The sequence below is a fragment of the Pituophis catenifer genome, unplaced genomic scaffold (assembly GCF_029215685.1).
Source record: "Pituophis catenifer annectens isolate HBS135680 unplaced genomic scaffold, rPitCat1.0.hap2 SCAF_1, whole genome shotgun sequence".
In the NCBI taxonomy this organism is placed as follows: Eukaryota; Metazoa; Chordata; class Lepidosauria; order Squamata; family Colubridae; genus Pituophis; species Pituophis catenifer.
In genome coordinates, this window is record NW_027256881.1 from 20,508,708 (window position 1) to 20,530,194 (window position 21,487).

At 39.6% G+C, this 21,487-nt stretch overlaps 1 protein-coding gene across 2 annotated transcripts; it reads left to right on the forward strand.

Annotated features, from left to right (window-relative positions):
* Positions 1-1,019: 1,019 nt before the first annotated feature.
* On the forward strand, positions 1,020-18,580 carry MKS1 (MKS transition zone complex subunit 1). Of its 2 annotated transcripts, XM_070946549.1 has the most exons (18): positions 1,020-1,099; positions 5,264-5,382; positions 5,913-5,980; positions 7,008-7,163; positions 7,768-7,865; positions 8,027-8,155; positions 8,927-9,031; positions 9,150-9,258; positions 9,350-9,406; positions 10,909-10,951; positions 11,418-11,480; positions 12,570-12,640; positions 13,986-14,055; positions 14,968-15,075; positions 16,120-16,253; positions 16,505-16,587; positions 16,876-16,973; positions 18,119-18,580. In XM_070946549.1, the coding sequence occupies exons 1-18, from the start codon at positions 1,020-1,022 to the stop codon at positions 18,244-18,246; spliced, it is 1,719 nt and encodes a 572-aa protein (XP_070802650.1). In that variant the 3' UTR covers positions 18,247-18,580. The 2 variants fall into 2 exon arrangements, with proteins under 2 accessions (XP_070802650.1, XP_070802659.1); XM_070946558.1 differs by lacking the exon at positions 16,876-16,973.
* Positions 18,581-21,487: the final 2,907 nt, after the last annotated feature.

Genomic DNA, 21,487 nt, shown 5'->3' on the forward strand with positions numbered 1-21,487 from the left:
CTTTCTTTCTTTCTTTCTTTCTTTCTTCCTTCCTTCCTTCCTTCCTTCCTTCCTTCCTTCCTTCCTTCCTTTCTTTCTTTCTTTCTTTCCAAAATAAATAGGAAGAGAGGATTGACACATCTCCAAAGCACCAGATGGCAGAACAAGAAGCGGAACCTTGTTAAAGAGTGATAAGGAGATATTTTCTTCCAGAACAATAAATGGAATAGCTTGCCTCCCAGTGTTGTGGATGGTCCATCATTGGAGGTTTTCAAAAATAGACTGGAGAACCATTTGACCTGGTATATGGTCTTCCATCTTGAGCAGGGGATTGGACTAGATACTAGAAGACCTCCCAAGTCCCTTTCAGCCCTAAGATTCTATGTTGTATATTCTACAAACAAAAACTTAAAATGGTCTCTTCTAAGCCTAGGGGTTTGTAAAAATGATTCTATGATACACATGTCCCAAAAGCGCTTTTTGAACTTTTGGGGTTTTTTTTTTTTATCCCTTTTGAAAACATTTCACTTCTCATCCATAAAAGTTTCTTCAGTTCTAACTGACTGGTGGGGAATTTCAAAGGGGAAAAAAAAATCTCCAAAAAGTGTAGTTGCTTTTTGGAAAAAAAAACAACCATGGGACAACCATGACCTCGATGATTGAGAACATCTACAGACGTGTGACAAGCGTGTCTTGCAAAATGGCTTCACTTAATTCTCCCGCGGAGAACGTCAAACCTGACTTTTCGCACGGAATCTGGTAACGATACCACTAGAAGCTTTTGAGCAGGGTTATTCAACCTTGGCAACTTTAAGACTTGTGGACTTCAACTCCCAGAATTCCTCAGCCAGCAAAGGTTTGCTGGCTGAGGAATTCTGGGAGTTGAAGTCCACAAGTCTTAAAGTTGCCAAGGTTGAATAACCCTGCTTTAGAGGCCTCTTTTTTTTCCCTATATTTATGTTCAACGCCATCTTGTCGTTTCCATGGAAAAAGCGGCCTAGTAGAGACGCCGCTGCCTTCCTCTCCCCGCCCCGGGAGCGATGGCGGAGGCGGCTTGGAACGAAGACACGGGCGCGGCGGTCTACCGATTCCGAGACCCCATCCGTAACCTGCGCCTCAGGTTGGTGTTCCCTTCCCTTCTCTGTCGTGAAACGCCCCGAACTCTTCCCGCGGCTCAAAGTTGCTGCCGCCGCCGCTCCATTACTCCAGTCACCCTTTGGATTTGAAGTTCGCCCATCGGGTGAAGCAAATCAGTCTGGAAAACATCCTGTGGCATCAATATATTGGTTTCCAAAAGGGGAACCAACATATTTTATTCGGTTTTCTTACACGAAACTGCGCTCTCTCTCCCTCTCAAAATTACACCTCAAATGCCCCGTAAACGCGCACAGGCGGCAAATCCTCTAATAATGCCCGCCCTCCCCGGGAGAAAAATCGCCGAGTAGCAATTCTAATGCTCTATATTATTGAAAGAAGTGTGACAGTTTAAAGCCCATTATTGTACTATATAATAAACATCGTATCCGATGGGATTTATAATCCACCTCAGGAATGCAAGAAAGTGTCCCCCCCCCCCTAAATTGGCCGTAGCTTGCATGTATGGGGGATGCGTGTTAAAAGTTGAGTTAAAAGACTGAAATGCAAGCTGAGATCTGAGGGCTTAGAACTTAGAATAACAGAGTTGGAAGGGACCTTGGAGGTCTTCTAGTCCAGTGGTCCCCAACCCCCGGTCCGCGGACCGGTGCCGGGCCGTGAAGTACCTGGCACCGGGCCGCGCAGCGGCCGGGGGACAGGAACGCTTCAGCACAAAGGCTCCTGGGCCGTGCGCAATGGGCCTGCGCAAAGGCTCAGGCTCCTGGGCCGTGCGCAATGGGCCTGCGCAAAGGCTCAGGCTCCTGGGCCGTGCGCAATGGGCCTGCGCAAAGGCTCCTGGGCCGTGGCCCCACCCCTGCGCGCGCTCAGCGGGCCGCGGCCCCACCCCTGCGCACGCTCAGCGGGCCGCGGCCCCACCCCTGCGCGCGCTCAGCGGGCCGCGGCGATAAAAAGGTTGGGGACCACTGTTCTAGTCCAACCCCCTGTCCAGGCAGGAAACCCTACACCACTTCAGACAAATGGTTATCCAACATCTTCTTTAAAATTTCCAGTGTTAGAGCATTCACAACCTCTGGAGGCAAGTTGTTCCACTGATTAATTGTTCTAACACAGGAAATTTCTCCTTAGTTCTAGGTTGCTTCTCTCCTTGATTAGTTTCCACCCATTGCTTCTCGTCCTGCCCTCGGATGCTTTGGAGAATAGTTTGACTCCCTCTTCTTTGTGGCAGCCCCTGAGATATTGGAACACTTCATGTCTCCCCTAGTCATTCTTTTCATTAAACTAGACATGCCCAGTCCCTGTAACCGTTCTTCATATGTTTTAGCCTCCAGTCCCCTAATCATCTTTGTTGCTCTTCTCTGCACTCTTTCTAGAGTCTCCACATCTTTTTTACATCGTGGCGACCAAAACTGAATGCAATATTCCAAGTGTTGCCTTACCATAAAGTGATTTTAACACTTCACGTGATCTTGATTCTATCCCTCTGTTTATGCAGCCCAGAACTGTGTTGGCTTTTTTGGCAGCTGCTGCACACTGCTGGCTCATATCATATACAAAAGTATGAAGGCTATTGCTTAACGCATTGTAAGCTGCCCTGAGTCTCCGGAGAAGGACGGCATATAAATCGAACCAATAAATAAATAATAAATAAATATCTAAATGGTTGTCCACCAGGATTCCAAGATCCCTCTCACAATTACTACTATTGAGCAAGGTACCACATGTACGGTACCTGGGCATTTTGTTTTTCTTCCCTAAATGTAGAACCTTGCTTTTTTCACCATTGAATTTCATTTTGTTAGATAGCACCCAATGTTCAAGTCTGTCAAGATCCTTCTGTATCTTGAGCAGAAGGATCAAGATACAGAAGGCTTGATAGTAATGTGCCAAATAAGCAGTCAACAACCACAACATCAACTGGCAGTTAACAAGAATAAGAATAAAATAAACGCATAAGACAAGATGTATTGTTAGGGTTGAGGGTTAGTGTTCCTAATATAAAATATCAAAAAGAAATAATTTCACACACGCTGCAAAATAATTACAAACATAGCTGCAATGATACAGAAATAGTACACAGTAATGTGATAAAAAATAAATATGAATAAAAGTATGAGAAATTACATGCCTTTCAATTATAGTTACTCTTATTCAGAGATCTATAATCAGTTTCTCTTAGGGAAATAATTTAATTTTAAATATATCCTGCAGTTCTAATTAATATAATCAAGGAGCCTAACACTTACCGGATGCAAAATATAAAATAAATTAAAGCAAAATTAATACTAGAATATGTCTACAACTGCTAGAAAGCACTAAATGTTAAAAGTGACTGGTATTCCTTAGCTAGCATGTAGTTTTTAGACTTTTAAAGTTCTGATTTGATAGCTCTAACTAAAATTAATTACGTAACAAAAGTCTGGCTCTATTGTACTTCTATGTATAAAAAATACATAATATCTTGTTTTTTTAGTCACAACTACTACCGGTAGGTACAATCAACAGTGCAATATTGATGTTACTGTAAAATCAAAGATAATAAAAAATTAATCTGAAAATCAGGAAAAGTATATTTAAAGTACAAGTGCTCAAATTGTTAAAAGAGAACTCACTCTTTAAAATTACTATCACACCTATATAAAGAATTACAAAAACATATGCATATCCAGTCCTAGAAAAATAATAATTTAAGATGAAAGTTGAAACAAAAACTTAATTCAGAAACCATAGATTTACTTATTGTCACCAATAAAGTCTCAGATAATAGAAATAGATAATATATTCAGTAATGCTGGAAATGTAATGATTCATATCTGTTTGCAAGCTCAACTATTCTGGAAGATGCCTCACAATAGAATGAAACAGATTTTAGATTCTGATTTTTCTTTTCTTGTAACTGTTTTTAATGTTAAATACCACTAACTTTATCTTTTTACAAAGTATACTGAAGTAACATTGTATGTAACTGCTCCTGAGATACTTTATACTTTTCATTGGAAATTACACTCAGTTCTTTCTTTAGAAGACTGGCAGACCCAACTCTGGAAGTACCGGTATGCATCCAATGTCAAAACTGATTTCATATTTTTTAAAAAATATATCTACTGACTTCAGTTTGGAAAACATTTATAAATTATAATTCTGCACATAGACCTTGGCCACAACTGAAGTTTGAATTTCTCTTAAGATCTTAAAATGCTGAGTTCTTTTTAAGTGGTTATAAAGTTAAGGGAGGATTATCTCAGATTAGCTGGATTTTGACTGAAAATTCTTATTATTATAGTTGCCATTGTTAATTTCTAATTTCACCCTATTGATAATTTTAAATCGATTGTTTTGTGATTACCATATCTCCATGTATTGTCTTAATTTAATGTTACTAGTGGAATATTGCAGAAAAACAATTACTACCAACCTGCCTTCCATTGAGGACTTGTATACTGCACGAGTAAAAAAGAGTGCTGTGAAAATATTTACAGACCCCTCGCATCCTGGACATAAACTGTTTCAACTCCTACCCTCAAAACGACCCTATAGAGCACTGCACACCAGAACAACTAGACACAAGAACAGTTTTTTCCCGAATGCCATCACTCTGCTAAACAAATAATTCTCTCAACACTCAAACTAGTTATTAAGTCTGCATTACTATTAATCTTCTCATTGTTCCTATCGCTCATCTCCTCCCACTTATGACTGTATGACTGTAACCTTGTTGCTGGTATCCTTACGATTTATATTGACTGTTTCCTAATATGATTTGATTGCTTATTTGTTCCCTATGACTATCATTAAGTGTTGTACCTTATGATTCTTGACAAATGTATCTTTTCTTTTATGTACACTGAGAGCATATGCAACAAAGACAAATTCCTTGTGTGCCCAATCACACTTGGCCAATAAAGAATTCTATATTAGAGTTTTTCCTTAACATTTTATCATTTTTTTGGTTTGTAAATCCATTTTTGTGTTGCTCTTGTTACACATCCATATTCTATTCTTAAATATCTTTTAAAAGAAAGTAAAATATTTTTTAAAATTCAGATACTTCCCAACTGATAATGATTAGTAGGGACAAGAGTCTAAGTAGAACAGTTATTTGGAGTAAACTTCTTCTGCTTTCATTTTTTTCCCCCAAGCAACTGGCTTTGACGCTCCAGATGTCCAAAAACAATATATTTCTTTCTTGCAGGGTTAAAATTCAGCGGGTTACTTCCACTAGCCTTCTACTACAGCAGCTACGGCAATCTTTCTGCCAATCAGGCCAGGAGCTCATCGGCTTGTCAACTTTTGAGCCTTACAACTCAGCAAGTGAGTTGGACTTTAAGAACAATGATTTCTGGAAGTCTAGTCAGATCTTAAGACTGTTAAAGCTGCAAAGTCTGATCAGTATAAAACCAAATAATTGAAATATTCGCTTTGTAGAATATGACCATGGAACCAAGAGATGTTTCTGTATAATTTTGTTTCATTTTTAAGTTAACTTTTATTTTGGTGGTCAGGAGATACCATTTACCTTAACAAAACAAAACCTTGGTCAATGAGATTGTCTGCTCTCCTCACTGCTATTTTCTCATTTCCTGCATTGCTTTTCTTGTTAAATTGCCAAATTAAATGCCCCTTGATTTGTGCAATGATTTAGTGTGGCTAACTCCTAAGTTTTTCTTGTCTTTGGCTTTGATTTTGAATATAAAGACATTCAAAGCAACAAAATAATCATTAGACCTGCCCAGATGTTATGTATATTAGTAACCAAGAGAGAAAATAAATTCTGGGAGAGTTGGAGCATCTTAAGCCATTATTCTTGCCAAGCACACTTTCGAGGCTTGTCTATGTTTCAGGTGGACCTTGTCCTGAAGAGGAGAAAGAGGAGGCTGTTATTGGCTGGCAAGAAAAACTCTTTAGTCAAGTAAGTAGATGGGATGATTGTCCCACTAATGATTCTAGCAGTATTCAGTGCTTCTGGCAGTGCTTATTCAATTTATTCTTACGTAAGCCAGATATCTGGCTGAGCAGTGATTGAAATCTAGATCTCCTTCATCCAAGTATAATGTTCTAGCCTCTTGTCTGGGCTGATCATATGCTCTTCCTGCAAATTTGTTGTGTGCTGTTCCTGCAAATTTAACATGGATATCTAATGGAATGTATAAAAGTACAAACTTCATTCTAAAAAGCTGCTAGGTTGAAAAATATGAAGTCATAAATCATCTGGATTTCAACAGTAGGCCTACATTTTTTTCTCAGTCACTCAGGTAAAGATGTTTTGTTTCAAGTTCTTAAGCACCAAACCCTTATTGTGAACATTTGGGAGCTTCGGATGTTTCTAAAATATTTGAAAGAGCCTATTCTGCTTTTAAAACAATTATTTCATGTTCAGAAGGTATTTTGTACATTGTTCACACTGAAAATAATTCAAAAGAAAACATTTTGGCTATCACTTTGAATATCACAGGTATTTTTCTTGCCTGGTTGAACTCCCTTGAATAGGGAGTCAGTTTAACAGTACCGTACATCATGCTCACAAGGGCTTTTGCCTTTTCATGTTAAATAAAGAAAAAAGGCTTCCTTTGTACACTTTCTCATTCAAGTTTTTAGAGACTAATGACTCAGTCTAATAGGTAGAAATGTTTCAGACTATTTTTGGCCTATTTTGTTGAATTGTAACCTTGGTGGAACGTTCTGTCCAAACTGTGTCCCTTTGCTCCACCCCATTCTTCACTTTCACTGCACCTATTCAGATATGAGAAATTCAGTTAGATATGAGTCCTGCAGAAGTTAATGGCTTGTTTTTGTGATTTGCTCATCTAACAAATCCAACTATTTGTCTGTTTTTTGCTGGGACCTCTGTTTTGCTGATACTGCAGTTCCATGGATTGAGATTTTGTAGGGAGGGCTTTGTTATACAAGCAACAATGGTTTTTTTCTACTCTATTTAGTTTGAGGTTGATCTTTACCAGAATCAGTCTGCCTGCCAGAGCCCACTTGACCGACAGTACCACCAGGATATCTTAAAATTGGAAGAGTTGGGGGGTCGAAAGAATAAGCGGATCTTCACCTACATAGACAATGACCGCTTCACCAGCCTAGAAGAGGTACCAGCTTTTTAATGGAGATGGAAATGGGTTGGAGATGGGATGACTGACCCAGGGTCCATACTTTATGTCAACATGAATGATAGGAAGGGAGGAATTGTTCATACTAGCAAATAGGAAGTAATGTAAAAATATGTTTATAATCCTTAAGTAATAATTAATGATATTGTTAATTACAAATATAATTCCTGGCTTAGGGAATAAAGTTCAGACAGATAATAGCATCTTGGTAATCTTGGCAGATTCCTCCAAAGCTAGATAGGCTTAGATCGTTGTGATGTTTGGATGGAAGATCACCAGGAAAGTCCAGAGCAGTCATTTAGAGTTGGAAGTTGAAAAATATATTGAAAGATTGCAATACCAAATCACTTTCATATTACTGTCAAGAAAGCATGTAATTAGCAGGTGTTCAATTCTGAAGCAGTGTTTCTCAACTTTGGAAACTTTAAAATGCTTTCCCTTGATGGGCTGTCACTGGAGCCTTTGCTGTCTGCTTTGTACCAAAAGTACTGCTAAAAAGATATTTCCCTGGGTTAAATGGTACCTCTTAGCTCACATTTTTCCTGTTTAAATGAGTATAACAAGCTTTCTTCTTACATTCCAGCATGGTCAGAAAATGACCACTTCTGACAAGGAAGTGCCTTCGTATTTGGCAGAAATGATGGCTAATGTGAGGAGGAGAAGACAAGAACGCAGGCCAGTGTAAGTGAAGCCATAGACAATGCTTTTGCTGTACAAATGTCTTGGGCTTGAGGGGGAAGAGGAATGATTTTGATATACCCTGACATTCCCTGGCTCTTCTATATATTCTGAAGGAAACCTGCTTCACTATAGTCAACAATCTCCTTTGCCCCTCTTGGCAGAGAAGGAAACATCCTGAAATCCCGAATTATCACCTGGCAGCCCTCTGAAGAATTCATCAAGAACAACCATGTCCTTAATACTCCTGTGCAGACCATGTATATTATGGGGGACCTAGGACCCCAAGGCAAGTAAGTTTATGCACCAAAGCTTTCCAGTCCCATTGTTTTTTTATCAGCCCCCCCCCCACCCAACCAGGTTCCAAGGAATGTTTGAAGTTGAACAAAAGTCATTAGCACCCCTTGATATAGAACTGAAGGTGACAGCTGCATGAGAATAGTGTCCCACATGTTACCATCTCTGGGGAATTTGTCTCTAGAAATTTAGTATAAATTTGTGTTGAGAGTAGCAGAAACAAAGACTGTGCTGAAGAGATATAGTAATCCCTGCTATATATTGACCAGGTGACAAAAGTATAAGGTGAATGAAATCCTTTCTGGCCTAGAATTCAGGTATAGATCAAATTCATTGCAGTCCAGAAGAGCTGTGGTGGCGCAGTAGTTAGAATGCAGTACTGCAGGCTACCTGCTGCCTGCAGTTTGACAGATCAAATATCACCAGGCTCAAGGTGGACTCAGCCTTCCATCCTTCCAAGGTCGGTAAAATGAGGACCCAGATTGTTGGGGACAATATGCTGACTCTGTAAACTGCTTAGAGAGGGGGCTATAAAGCACTATGAAGCGGTATATAAGTCTAAGTGCTAGTGCTAATGCTAGAATGGCATAGAAGCTCTCCAATATTTCAAGACCATCTTCTATGTCTTAGGGTTTTCCTTTGATCCTGGATCTGGTGTTTGCATAACATTATTCTATAATATGTTCAGAAACACCTGAATGTATCTTGTACTGCCGGTATTTAAGCCCTGATAAGCAGATCATGTTTTTATAATTATCTCTCCATAGGCTTGGTTGCAAGGAGTATGAGTATGTTCTCTGCATGATCAAGGTAGATGGCAATGGAGTCCTCACAGTCAAGCCAGATTTTACAGGCACAAAAGGGCCTTATAGGTGAGCACCACTTAGAACCCTTTGATCTCTGCAAATGAGTTGAAGTCAAGGGGCAATCACCTATCAATTGTACAGATCTTTTCTCTGAGTTGGGCTTGTGTTGTTTGGCCCCCTGAAGGATTGAGCTGGAAGGCGAGAAGCGGGAAATGTGGAAATTCACTTTGGAGAATGCCTCGGCCACAGTGGGAGAGAAGGAGGAAGCACGGGAACAGCGTGTCTTCAAGGATGTAAGAACTCTTATCTTTTGCTCCTAAGTGGGGCCTAAATTTGTAAAAGGGGTATATGTCTTATTTTCTGACTGTATGTTTCATTCTTTAGTTGTACAGCCGACATAAAGAGTACCTCAGTGGACTTGTTGGATCTGACTTTGAGATGGTAAGTGACCTCACAACCTGGTTCTATTTTTAGTGGAGAGTGACAGGTTGGGGGAATTTGGAGTTCTGCTTTGTAATGTATTACCACAACATTCATGATTAGTTTGTTGGAAACAAACTTTTATATGATTTGAGCAGATAGGTAAAGTTCCTGCAATTTGCAGATTGTGTTATAATAGTATAACACAATATAATAATATAATAACTTTTTCTGAAAAAGTTGTACTGCTGTTTTCTTAGTCCTTTGCTCACCATGCAAATTTCTCATACTAGTTATTGTTTAATTGAGAAACCCATACTGAAAGATAAATTCTGCTTATGCATGCTTTAGGTGATATAAGGAAGCTAGCATGATTGATGGTGGCTAGTCCTTGGATGGAGAACCACACAGAAATTCCAGAGCCATTGAGAAATTGAGAAAAAAAATATTCTGAATACAAAGGCAAACCACTTCTGTAACATTGTTAAAAATTACATAGATAAGCCCTCAGGAGCCAAGCTCAACTAAGGATATTTTTAATCTTTGAATCTGAAGCACACTGACAATAGAATCTCAAGTCCTGAATTTGTCCTGACCCACCACCTCTGTCATGTATTCATCACATAACTTTTGTATGTCTCCTGTTTCATTGACCATCAAAAAACCCTTCCATCCCTGTGTTCATAAAATCAAGTAATAGAAGAGGTAAAAATGAGAACCTTCTTCCACAAAATGTTTAATTGCTACATGTAAACTGCTCTTTGTGCAATAAAGTCATCAAGATGGAGGAGATTGAAGGAGCCTTGGTGGCGCAGTGGACTAAGTGCTGTTAAAGTAGCACTTAGCTGCCAGCTGCCTGCAATTACTGCAAGTTCAAATCTCACCAGGCTCACGGTTGACTCAGCCTTCCATCCTTTTGAGGTAGGTAAAATGAGGACCCGGATTGTGGGGGCAATAAACTGACTTTGTATAAAAAAAAGAACACCGCTTAGGGGGCCCCGAAAGCCCTACTAAGCAGGTATATACAAAAGTATGAAGGCTATTGCTTAATGCATTGTAAGCCGCTCTGAGTCTCCGGAAAAGGGCGGCATATAAAATCGAACTAATAAATAAATAATAAATAAATAAGATGCGTATTAACAGGCACCAAGCTAGAAATGACCATGAGTTCTAGTTCTACCTTAGACATGAAAGCGGCTGGGTGACTTTGGATCAATCAACCTAACAGGGTTCTTGCTGTGGGGAAAATAGGAGGAGGAAGGTATATTAGATCTGCTCACCACCTTGAGTTGTTTTTAAAAATAATAAAGGTGAGATATAATTAAATAAATATCTCTGACCTGGGGTTTTGCATCTGATGTTCACCTTCTAATATAAAAATATAGTTGCTTTTATATCAGATCAACCCTTTGATTCCTCCAGTCTAGATTTATTAAGTCTGATGAGCCAGAAGCTCTCGGGCACTGGAAAACTTTTCAACTGCAGTTTTTCTGCTGGATAACATTCATTCTTTCCTCTTGCAGACTGCTCCTGGTATTTTCCGACTCTTTGTGAATGGTGAAATAGGTAAGATAACCTTTTATTCTTGGTGGAGTTTTTGTTTCTCCTCCTTCCACATTCAACCCAAGATTGATCCCCAGGCACTTAAATCAATATTAAGGGTCAAAAACTATAACTGGAAGTTTATGCCTGCCCTATGAAACTGCACAAAGGAAATTGTGATTCTGCTATCTGATTTATACCTCTCATCGTTCTGCAATTAATTTTGTGATTTACCTAATATTGATTTAGGTACCTTTTTGCTATTAGGAAAAATGACTAAATTTTCAGTTTGTAAACGATCTAGAGCTGTGATTGTAACTAAAATATCCTCCTACAAGTTTGATTAGCCAACTCATTCAGGTTTTGTTATAAACTCAAAGTCTCTTTAGCAAGGTGTGTGCGCCTTCATAGGATTGGGCGGCTTGGTTAAGAATGAGAGAAATGGTCCAGAGAATAAGGCTTTATTACTGTGTTTCCTTTTCTTTCCTAGTTTCAGCCCAGGGTTACGAATACAACAATCTATACATACATTTCTTCTTGGAACTGCCCAACTGTGAGTAGTACAAATTGGGCCCTTAGGATTGGGACAAGATACAATATGGCATCTACCACAATACAGTTTTTGTAGAAATGTGTATCCTCCTGGAGAGTTGCTTCTAGCAAAGAAATAATTGAAACAATACAGGGATTCATAAGTCTTCCCACAGTAAATCAAGCATATCCTTGAACCTACCCTCTTGTTATTTACGGCTATATATTCCCCAAACTCCCTTTCTCTAAAATCCAGTCTTAAAATACTGATGGACAATCAGTACCAGGTCCAATCTCATGATGGGAGCCAGAAAAAAATCCTTGTGTCTCCCTTCTCCACCTCATCACTTATCTACCTGTTGCATCACACACTTCACACTTCAAGATCACAAGCATAACAGAAGTATGGCTAGTAACTTAAGGTATCATTACTTTTATAACGCTGGAGTCATTTTAATTCTAAATCATTTTAATTCTAAATCATGATTCAAGATGAAGAAAAGAAAAAGGATCAAATAATTTTAAGCCATCTACAGTATTTTTCCATATTGTTCCATATTAGAATATCTGAGAGAAATTCTAATGGTTTTGGGGGGGAACATACAAGTAGTCCTTGCATAAATACCAATTGCTTAACGACCAAAGTTACATCAGTCCCCTGAAAAGATACATATGACCCGATTGCAGAGTTCCAACTGCAACACACACACACACACACACACACACTCACCTGATTTCATTTGGGAGCTAGGCTACTGGCTCACATTTATGGCCATTTTACAGCATGACCATGATTTTTAGCATTTTTGCTAGATTCTGATGTTAACTTTCTGTGGATTCATTTAATCCCTGTTACATTCACTTAACAACTGCCACATCCAACAACCGTGGCATTTGCTTAATGACCATCACATAAAATTAGACCTGGTCCTATGGTGATCAGCTTAGCAACCACCACGATGTAAAACCATAATTCCAGGCTCAATTATAGTTAGGAATTACCTGGTATGCAATGAAAGGATGTCTGGTTTTGGAGCAGAGTTTTGTACTTTAGCTGCTCATTAATCTTGCTGTCTTCTCCGCGGTGCTAAAGCTTTTATTTTCTTTCTAGGCTGGTCATGTCCCCCATCTCAACTACTCTCTGGAATGACACAGACTTGCACTAGCAAAGTACATGGCAAAGTATGTTTAAGGTGGTTCCTTTGTGAGGGAGGGGGACTATTTGCAGAGTCGCAGTGTTTAATGCCAGTTTTGGAGTTTTGAGGCACATTTTTCTTTCATACTTTGAGGAATAGCAGCCTTATATGACTGGAAATCCATCTTGCTATGGATTTTAGTTTTCTGATTCTCCTAATCAGGGGTGAAATTCACTTACCTTCACTACTGGTTTGGAAATGTGAGAGTGTGCATGCTTCCTCCACGCATGCACAGAGCCTTCTGTGCATGCACAGAGGGTCAAAAATGGGACGTGATGACATCTGGGCGGGTGGGCGGAGCCTCCCACCACCGGCGCTACTGGATCGCACAATCCAGATAGATCTGGCTGAATTTCACCACTGCTCCTAATATTTCAAAGCTAAATTCTACTTAGTAGAGCCTTCTTCAGCTTACTCCTTTAAGTCTTAAATGTATTGTACTGCCAAATTATTGAGATTTCTTAATCATTTACATTAAGCTTTGTTGAACTTCAGTTGGCTGGTAGCTCACAGATTCAACTGGAATGCCCAGGGAATAAGAATTATGAGATTTTTAGTCTAGGATGGCCACCAGAATCACAACTGCAAAATGGACAACTATACAAAATAATATAATTTTTATAAAGATAAAAATTAAAATTAAATCTGGAGAACAGATTGGAGAAGATCTTCAGCATGTAGACAAATATATAGGGGGAAAAACCCTCCCTTGCTTTAGGGTCTATATGAATTCTTCAGTGTTGGCACAAAGCCAGTAGAGTTTATTCTATTGGTCTAAAGCCTGAATTAGGCTTCTCCATCATCAGGGAACATATAACTCTGTCATTTGGAGACAGTTGCATAGCTTATGCATCTGTGAATCCTACGCTTAGCCCATCAACCTTTTCACAGCATATATATGCAGCAACAACTAGGCACAGTTGCAGGCAACTCTAAATCAAGCTTAAGAGCCATGGTGGTACAGTGATTAAAATGCAGTACTGCAGGCTACTTCTGCTGACTGCTGTCTGCCAGCAATTTGGCAATTCGAGTCTCACCAGCTCACGGTTGACTCAGCCTTCCATCCTTCTGAGGTCTGTAAAATGAGGAACTCAGATTGTTGGGGGCAATATGCTGATGCTGTAAACTGCTTAGAGAGGGCTGTAAAGCACTGTGAAGCAGTATATAAGTCTAAGTACTATTGCTATTGCTATTAAGGCATATCCCTCTTCAGGGGATATTTGCTGGTTTTCTTATCCCATTACACACACAAACACAAACACATACACACACGGTTGTTCCGTTCCCTGCTGCCCCATGTAAAAGCTGATACTACTATTTTTCATTCCCAGGATAGGGTGGCTTTTTTTTCCTTCCCATTTACCCTGGAGATGTTCTTCACCCAAGAGGATGACTTGGAAGGTGAGTCATGCCATTGTGTGTCAGAGAGAAGTTCAGAAACAGTTCGGCTCTAATGGGTTTGAGGTATTTTGCCTGTTTTGGGAAATTGATTGGCCTGTCACATTGAAGACAGAGGGATTTAATTTATGGGGTGTAATTCTCTGGAACATTCCCTAGGTTATGAACACACAACTTTTTCTAGACTGAAGTTGATATTTAGCCTTTGGGAGGCATGCCACTATCATTATCACCCTTAAGATTGTTAAGAGACAAACACAAAATACTATTTAAAAATTGAACACATATTAAAATTTAATTACAGAGAAATGTAATTAATATGATCACTCTCCACTTATATATTCACTCACCTTCTCCAATATTAAAAATTACAAATTGGTTACAACTTTTGGAGATTTCTCAGAACTGAAGCCATGGTTTCAGGGGACTATAGACAGCCTTGAAGTCTCCAATTGAAAACTTCTGCTCTAGAAAAAAACCTGTACACTAATGGCCAAGGCCTGCAGAAGAATAGGATGTGTTGCATAGCTTGCATTCATTTCAATGAACACTTACAACTATGTCAGAGGATTGTGCCTCTGAGCAATGGTTTATTCTGATCCTAGTGTAAAGCTATTGGGCTAGATGACCTACAACACGGGTGTTAAACTCGCCGTGTCACGTTGCCGTCATGTGACGTTTGGTGACGTTTTCCCCCTTTGCAGAGCTGGGGTGGGTGTGGTCTGTGCGTGATGCATCTGGCCCATGGGCCGCCAGTTTGACACCCTTGACCTACAAGGTCCCTTCCAACTCTGTTAATCTGTTAAAAAACATCCCTTCATCAGCAGAATTGCCCTACTGTTTACCCTGGAATAAAACATGACATTGATGCGAGACTGGCTGGACTCTTATTCACTTTCTTTCTTCCTCTTATAGGCTCCCTCCCTGAGTGGCCTGTCCTATACTTTGAGGTTCTTTCCTTGGATTTCTGGCATAGGTACCGTGTTGAAGGCTATGGTTATGTAGTGCTGCCAGCAACGCCAGGTAAAAGACAGCGCTAGAAGTGAACTTGCATTGGTGCAACTCATGAAGCAAATTTATTTATTGATTTTTATTTATTTATTTGATTTATTGTATATAACCACTGTTATGAGACTCCTGAGTGATTTACATAAAACAAAAATCAAAATACATTTTTATTTTTTTACTTGCCTCTAGTAGTGTATGTTCATCATACATTTTAGTACTAGATGCTCTTCTGATAACTGTATTTGAGCAAACTTCCTTATTTTCTTTAACTGCTAGAATTCTGGAAACTCCTTTTAAGATGGCATGCTCTTAGCATTTAAGGTGGCATGCTTATAATAGATCCTCTCTTTATCATGCCTTTCTGTCATTCTCCTAGTAGACTCACATTCCTATTGATGGGTGAAATTTCCTGGGTGGTTTTGGGCATTTGTCCTTTGCTGTTGTTCAGTTTAACACATTAGGAAGAGATTAACATGCAACAATTTTTGTGGGGAATGGCAGATGATTTAAGGTTTGGAAAGGATTGCCTTCCTTCCATTCAAATGGGATAGTATATCCTCGATAAAAGATTAATGCACCAAGTGATGTGAACATATCCTACGGTCACTGCCAAAAGATGGGCAAATTCACTGAGTGTGTACATTGTGCTAAGCTGTAATGTGGTTGTTTGGGTTTGTCTTAGTATCATAGTATGATACAAACATAGTCATTGTGTTATATAAACTATAGTTTATAGTCCATAAGCCACCCACAATCACTCTGCGCCTGAGATGCCACATAAGCCTGCAAATATATAAATAAAACTTCATGTGTGAATTGAGTACTATGGCATTTTTTACAAGCCATGAAAATCCAGCTTCTCTCTTCTATTGTAGAGTATCTGTACATTTTCCTTTGCTTGTAGTACACAGTTTCCAGGTCTTGTATTTCACTGGAACTTTTATATTGTGATCTCAGTGGCTAACATACTGGTAGTGGGCATGCATGTTCTGAGTAACCTTTTGATTTTTTCCCTCCCTCATATCTCTGGCATCAATCCCGTTCAACCTGACGATTCAGGAGTTCACACTTTGTCTGTTTCTACATGGCGTCCTGTAGAGTTGGGCACCATTTCAGAACTACGGAGGTTTTTCATTGGAGGATCTCCAGAGCTTGAGGATATAACCTACACCAAAGTGCCAAGTACTTTCACAGTGAGTGCCTGCCTCCCCATGCCCACCCATATTTTCTGCAAAGCATTTTGGTCTAGAGCTTGGCACATTTATTGAGAAAGAAGGTTGAAGACTCAGATAGAACTTCCTCTAAACCAGGGGTCTCCAACCTTGGCAACTTTAAGACTTGTGGACAAAGCTGGCTGAGGAATTCTGGGAGTTGAAGTCCACAAGTCTTAAAATTGCCAAGATTGGAGACCCCTGCTCTAAACTGATGCTTATCTTTTGTGCAGGGTGATCGTCTCAGCCGTTTGGGTTTTCGTTCTGAAACAACAGGGAGTGTCACTTTCCGGCTGAACTGCCTGCAGCAGTCCAAGTAAGATTTTCTCTCCACTAGAGAAAGAATTTCTGGACATTCTGAACATGCATAGGGAAGAGAATCTCTTTCCCTCTTCCGAGAAGCAAAAAGTGGCTTCTGTTATCAGCTTGGTTATCTGCCTTTGGATTCAAATGCCTAATTTTGATATTCTCATTGATACAGATGCACATACATAGTCCTTGCTTACTGATCACTTACTTGAAGGTGCAACAACACCGAACACTAGTACTTATGACTGGTCCTCAAAGTTTAAAAGTTATAAGTTTAAAACTTATTTCTTGGCAGAGCTTTTCTGGAGTCCAGCTCCATGAAGAAACGCATGCAGAGTGTTCTGGATCGACTAGGAAACTTCAGTCAGCAAAGTTCCCTTTATAATGTTTTAGGTAAGGCTTTTGACACAGAAACAGGTAGGACTTTTTTGCGCAAAGCAGAACTATTTGGACCTTGGTCATTACAATTTCCCTATCAGGAAAGATTGCAATATTTGATCTTTTTTAGTCTAAAAAGAAGATGAAAGGGGACGTGACTGAAACGTCACACAACTATGTATGGTGCAGTTAAAGTGGATAAGAAGCTGTTTTCCCCTTCCCAAAATTCTAGAACCAGAGGTCACTCAATTAAATTGAATCCTGGAAGAATCAAGGCAGACAAAAGGAAATATTAATGCATAATTAAATTTTGGAATTTGCTACTGTGAGATATGTTGTTGGCTATCAACTAAGGTGACTTCAGAAACAGGTTGGATCAATTCATGGGAATAATCCGAGGGTTAATGATTATTAGCCTTGATGATAGTGTAATTGCTTTAAAGGCCATTGCTGGGAAACTAGCTGGCTTCCTTGTGTCCTGAGTTGGCACTGTGATAAGAGACTGATGGACCAGGGACCCAATCTAGCAGGGCACCATTTTTGTTCTTAGGATTCTCAATGGCCATTTTATGCATTTTAATTCTAAATTGTTTCAATGTATGGTAGTTTCTTTAAAAAGCCCAAATTAATAGGTGGTTATTCATTTTTATTAAATATGAACATATCTTCTAATTAAATATTGTTTTAAATAATCTTGAACATTAGAATCATTTAAAGAGGATAGTATTTTTTATCTATTTAATGAAAAACATATGGCATCTGTTTCTTATTTGCAAAACTCAGATTTACCAGAGGTGTATGTATATATATATTATTTATTAAAGGTAAAGTAACTTTGTAGCCCCCCCAGGTTTTTTTAAAAATATAGAATAAAATATTTGTTATTCTGGATAGTGTGTCAGAATAAGGGGGTAAGAGGAATTCAAAATCATTGTTTTGCTTTTGCCCAATACATTTTCTTTCTCTCTTCCACAGAGCTACTAGAAGTTAGACATACTTTCTAGCCTACATAATGTATTCAACTCATCGCATGCTTTGAATATTACAGCATGGGATTTCGGTTAAAATGTCTAGAAGGAAGGAGTGGTCAGGCAGAGGAACTAGCTGACTGCGCAGGTTGAACCTCCACCTAACTACCATGTCTGTTCTCTTTGTTGCAGAGGCGTTCCAACGGGCTCGTCAACGGATGCAGGAAGCCCGAGAAAGCCTTCCTCAAGATTTGATTCGCACTTCAGCCTCTGAAGTTCACAATGATGAAAGCATCATCAAGCAGCCTGCTGTCTTCTAAGATGTTCTCCACCAGTGTTTCTCAGCCACCTGAAGACACATGGACTTCAACTCTCATAATTCTCCAGCCAGCTCTGCGCCTGGGGTTCTCACCTCTGCTTTTGCAACTTAAGGGGGGAGTCCTGCACCTCAGTTTGAATCTGGAGGTGGGCCATGTGGTGCTGGGCATAGGTGCTTGGACTGCTGTTTCTTCAAAGAATGTGACAGAAACCTCAGTATTTCTCCCTTTCTTCACACAAGGTCATGAGATTACAAAAAAGTTCTATGTCTTAGGAAGGCAACCATGTTGTACAGTATTTTATTTTGTCTACATGAATGTGTTTTTGTATCTAAATGTGTGTATATTTACAGTCAGGTCCAGAAATATTGGGACATCGATACAATTCTAGCATCTTTGGCTCTATACAACACCACAATGGAGTTGGAATGAAACAAACACAATGTGGGTTAACTGCAGACTGTCAGCTTTAATTTGAGGGTATGTACATCCAACTCAGGTGAACGGTGTAGGACTTACAGCAGTTTGTATATGTGCCTCCCACTTATTAAGGGACCAAAAGTAATGGGACAATTGGCTTCTCAGCTGTTCCATGGCCAGGTGTGTGATATTCCCTCATTACCCCAATTACAATGTGCAGATAAAAGGCCCAGAGTTCATTTCAAGTGTGCTATTTGCATTTGGAATCTGTTGCTGTCAACTCTCAAGATGAGATCCAAAGAGCTGTCACTATCAGTGAAGCAAGCCATCATTAGGCTGAAGAAACAAAACAAACCCATCAGAGAGATAGCAAGAACATTAGGCATGGCCAAAACAACTGTTTGAAACATTCTCAAAAAGAAGGAATGCACCGGTGAGCTCAGCAACACCAAAAGACCTGGGAGACCACGGAAAACAAGTGTGGTGGATGACCGAAGAATTCTTTCCCTGGTGAAGAAAACACCCTTCACAACAGTTGGCCAGATCAAGAACACTCTCCAGGAGGTAGGTGTAAGTGTGTCAAAGTCAACAATCAAGAGAAGACTTCACCAGAGTGAATACAGAGGGTTCACCACAAGATGTAAACCGTTGGTGAGCCTCAAAAACAGGAAGGCCAGATTAGAGTTTGCCAAACAACATCTAACAAAGCCTTCACAATTCTGGAACAAGATCCTATGGACAGATGAGACTAAGATCAACTTGTACCAGAATGATGGGAAGAGAAGAGTATGGAGAAGGAAAGGAATTGCTCATGATCCTAAGCATACCACCTCATCAGTGAAGCATGGTGGTGGTAGTGTCATGGCGTGGGCATGTATGGCTGCCAATGGAACTGGTTCTCTTGTATTTATTGATGATGTGACTGCTGACAAAAGCAGCAGGATGAATTCTGAAGTGTTTCAGGCAATATTATCTGCTCACATTCAGCCAAATGCTGCAGAACTCATTGGATGGCGCTTCACAGTGCAGATGGACAATGACCCAAGGCATACTGCAAAAGCAACCAAAGAGTTTTTGAAGGGACAAAAGTGGAATGTTATGCAATAGCCAAGTCAATCACCTGACCTGAATCCCATTGAGCATGCATTTCACTTGCTGAAGACAAAACTGAAGGGAAAATGCCCCAAGAACAAGCAGGAACTGAAGACAGTTGCAGTAGAGGCCTGGCAGAGCATCACCAGGGATGAAACCCAGCGTCTGGTGATGTCTATGCGTTCCAGACTTCAGGCTGTGATTGACTGCAAAGGATTTGCAACCAAGTATTAAGAAGGGAAAGTTTGATTTATGATTATTATTCTGTCCCATTACTTTTGGTCCCTTAACAAGTGGGAGGCATATATAAAAAACTGCTGTAAGTCCTACACCATTCACCTGAGTTGGATGTACATACCCTCAAATTAAAGCTGACAGTCTGCAGTTAATGCACATTGTGTTTGTTTCATTCCAACTCCATTGTGATGGTGTATAGAGCCAAAGATGTTAGAATTGTGTCGATGTCCCAATATTTCTGGACCTGACTGTAATATATACATAGGGATATATATATTAGTCTCCCAAAGGGCAGCAAACTGTTTGCTTGCTGTCTGGAAAAGCCTAGAACTAGTGAATTATGATTTCACTGAGCTATGGCAGCATTTTGAAAATCTTGGTTTACGTAGGAAAATACCCGGCTGAGGAGAAATACACATAAAGAGCTTATGATAAGAGAAGAAAACATATACTTGACCTCTATGGGGTCTACGGGACCTCTACGGGGAGGAAACGTGTGATGAGGGTGTGGCTAACTGATGAGGACTAATTAGTCCGAAATAGATCTATATTAGTCTCCCAAAGGGCAGCAAACTGTTTGCTTGCTGTCTGGAAAAGCCTAGAACTAGTGAATTGTGATTTCACTGAGCTATGGCAGCATTTTGAAAATCTTGGTTCACGTAGGAAAATACCCAGCTGAGGAAAAATACATACACACACACACACACACACACACACACACACACACACACACACACATATTGTACCTGTACTCTGTTTATAACAAAGGACAAGCAACAATTAAAACAATGATATTTCATTATTACTATTTGTAAAGAGGTTTATTTCTTAGAAAAACAAGTACTTAAAACACACAAACACAAGTTGTCCCACACAACTTTTTTCTTCCAGTAAGCTAGAGAACAAGGATGCTACTGGTACATTGCATCTTTGTCTCCATCCTTTTTCTATGCAAAACCAAAATTGCCTTGAATTGAAGCAAAGGGTGCAGAATAGCTGGGAAGCTGTGGGCTCAATTTCAGGTGGTGCAGCCACCTGTGAATCTCCTAATGACTCATGCAGGGATTGGGGCTATAAAATTCCTGCTAGCAGCTTCCTAGGATTCTTGTAGGAAGGAAAGTTTTTCCAAGTTGCTTTCCTGATTTGTTGCTAATCCCCTTAGTGTTTGGACTACCTTCCCTTTTTTTTACATTCAAATTTGTAATTAGTTTATCAAAATACAAAATACAGAAATACAAAGAAAAATGAAAATAAGGGGAAAATGAGGGAAAGGAAAAGAAAAAAGTGTAGGAAAAGCAAAAGAAAAACATTGATTTATGACTCTATTTGGCACAGTAGAATAAGGTAATAACGTACAACCTCAACTTTTTACTTTTACATAATAGTGTACACTAACCATTCCATGACAACAAACCTATTGTCAGCTTTGAAACGGATTGGGCCTGTTGCAGCCATTTTCTCCATTTCTCAGCTTGACATACTTTGGGGGAGGAGG

Bases quoted from the DNA above. Each gene is read 5' to 3' on its own strand.
- MKS1 (XM_070946549.1), top strand. From the start codon at position 1,020: ATGGCGGAGGCGGCTTGGAACGAAGACACGGGCGCGGCGGTCTACCGA. The intron at 11,481-12,569 runs GTGAGTAGTACA...TTTTCTTTCTAG, and splicing joins CTTCTTGGAACTGCCCAACT to GCTGGTCATGTCCCCCATCT. The intron at 14,056-14,967 runs GTGAGTCATGCC...TTCCTCTTATAG, and splicing joins CCAAGAGGATGACTTGGAAG to GCTCCCTCCCTGAGTGGCCT.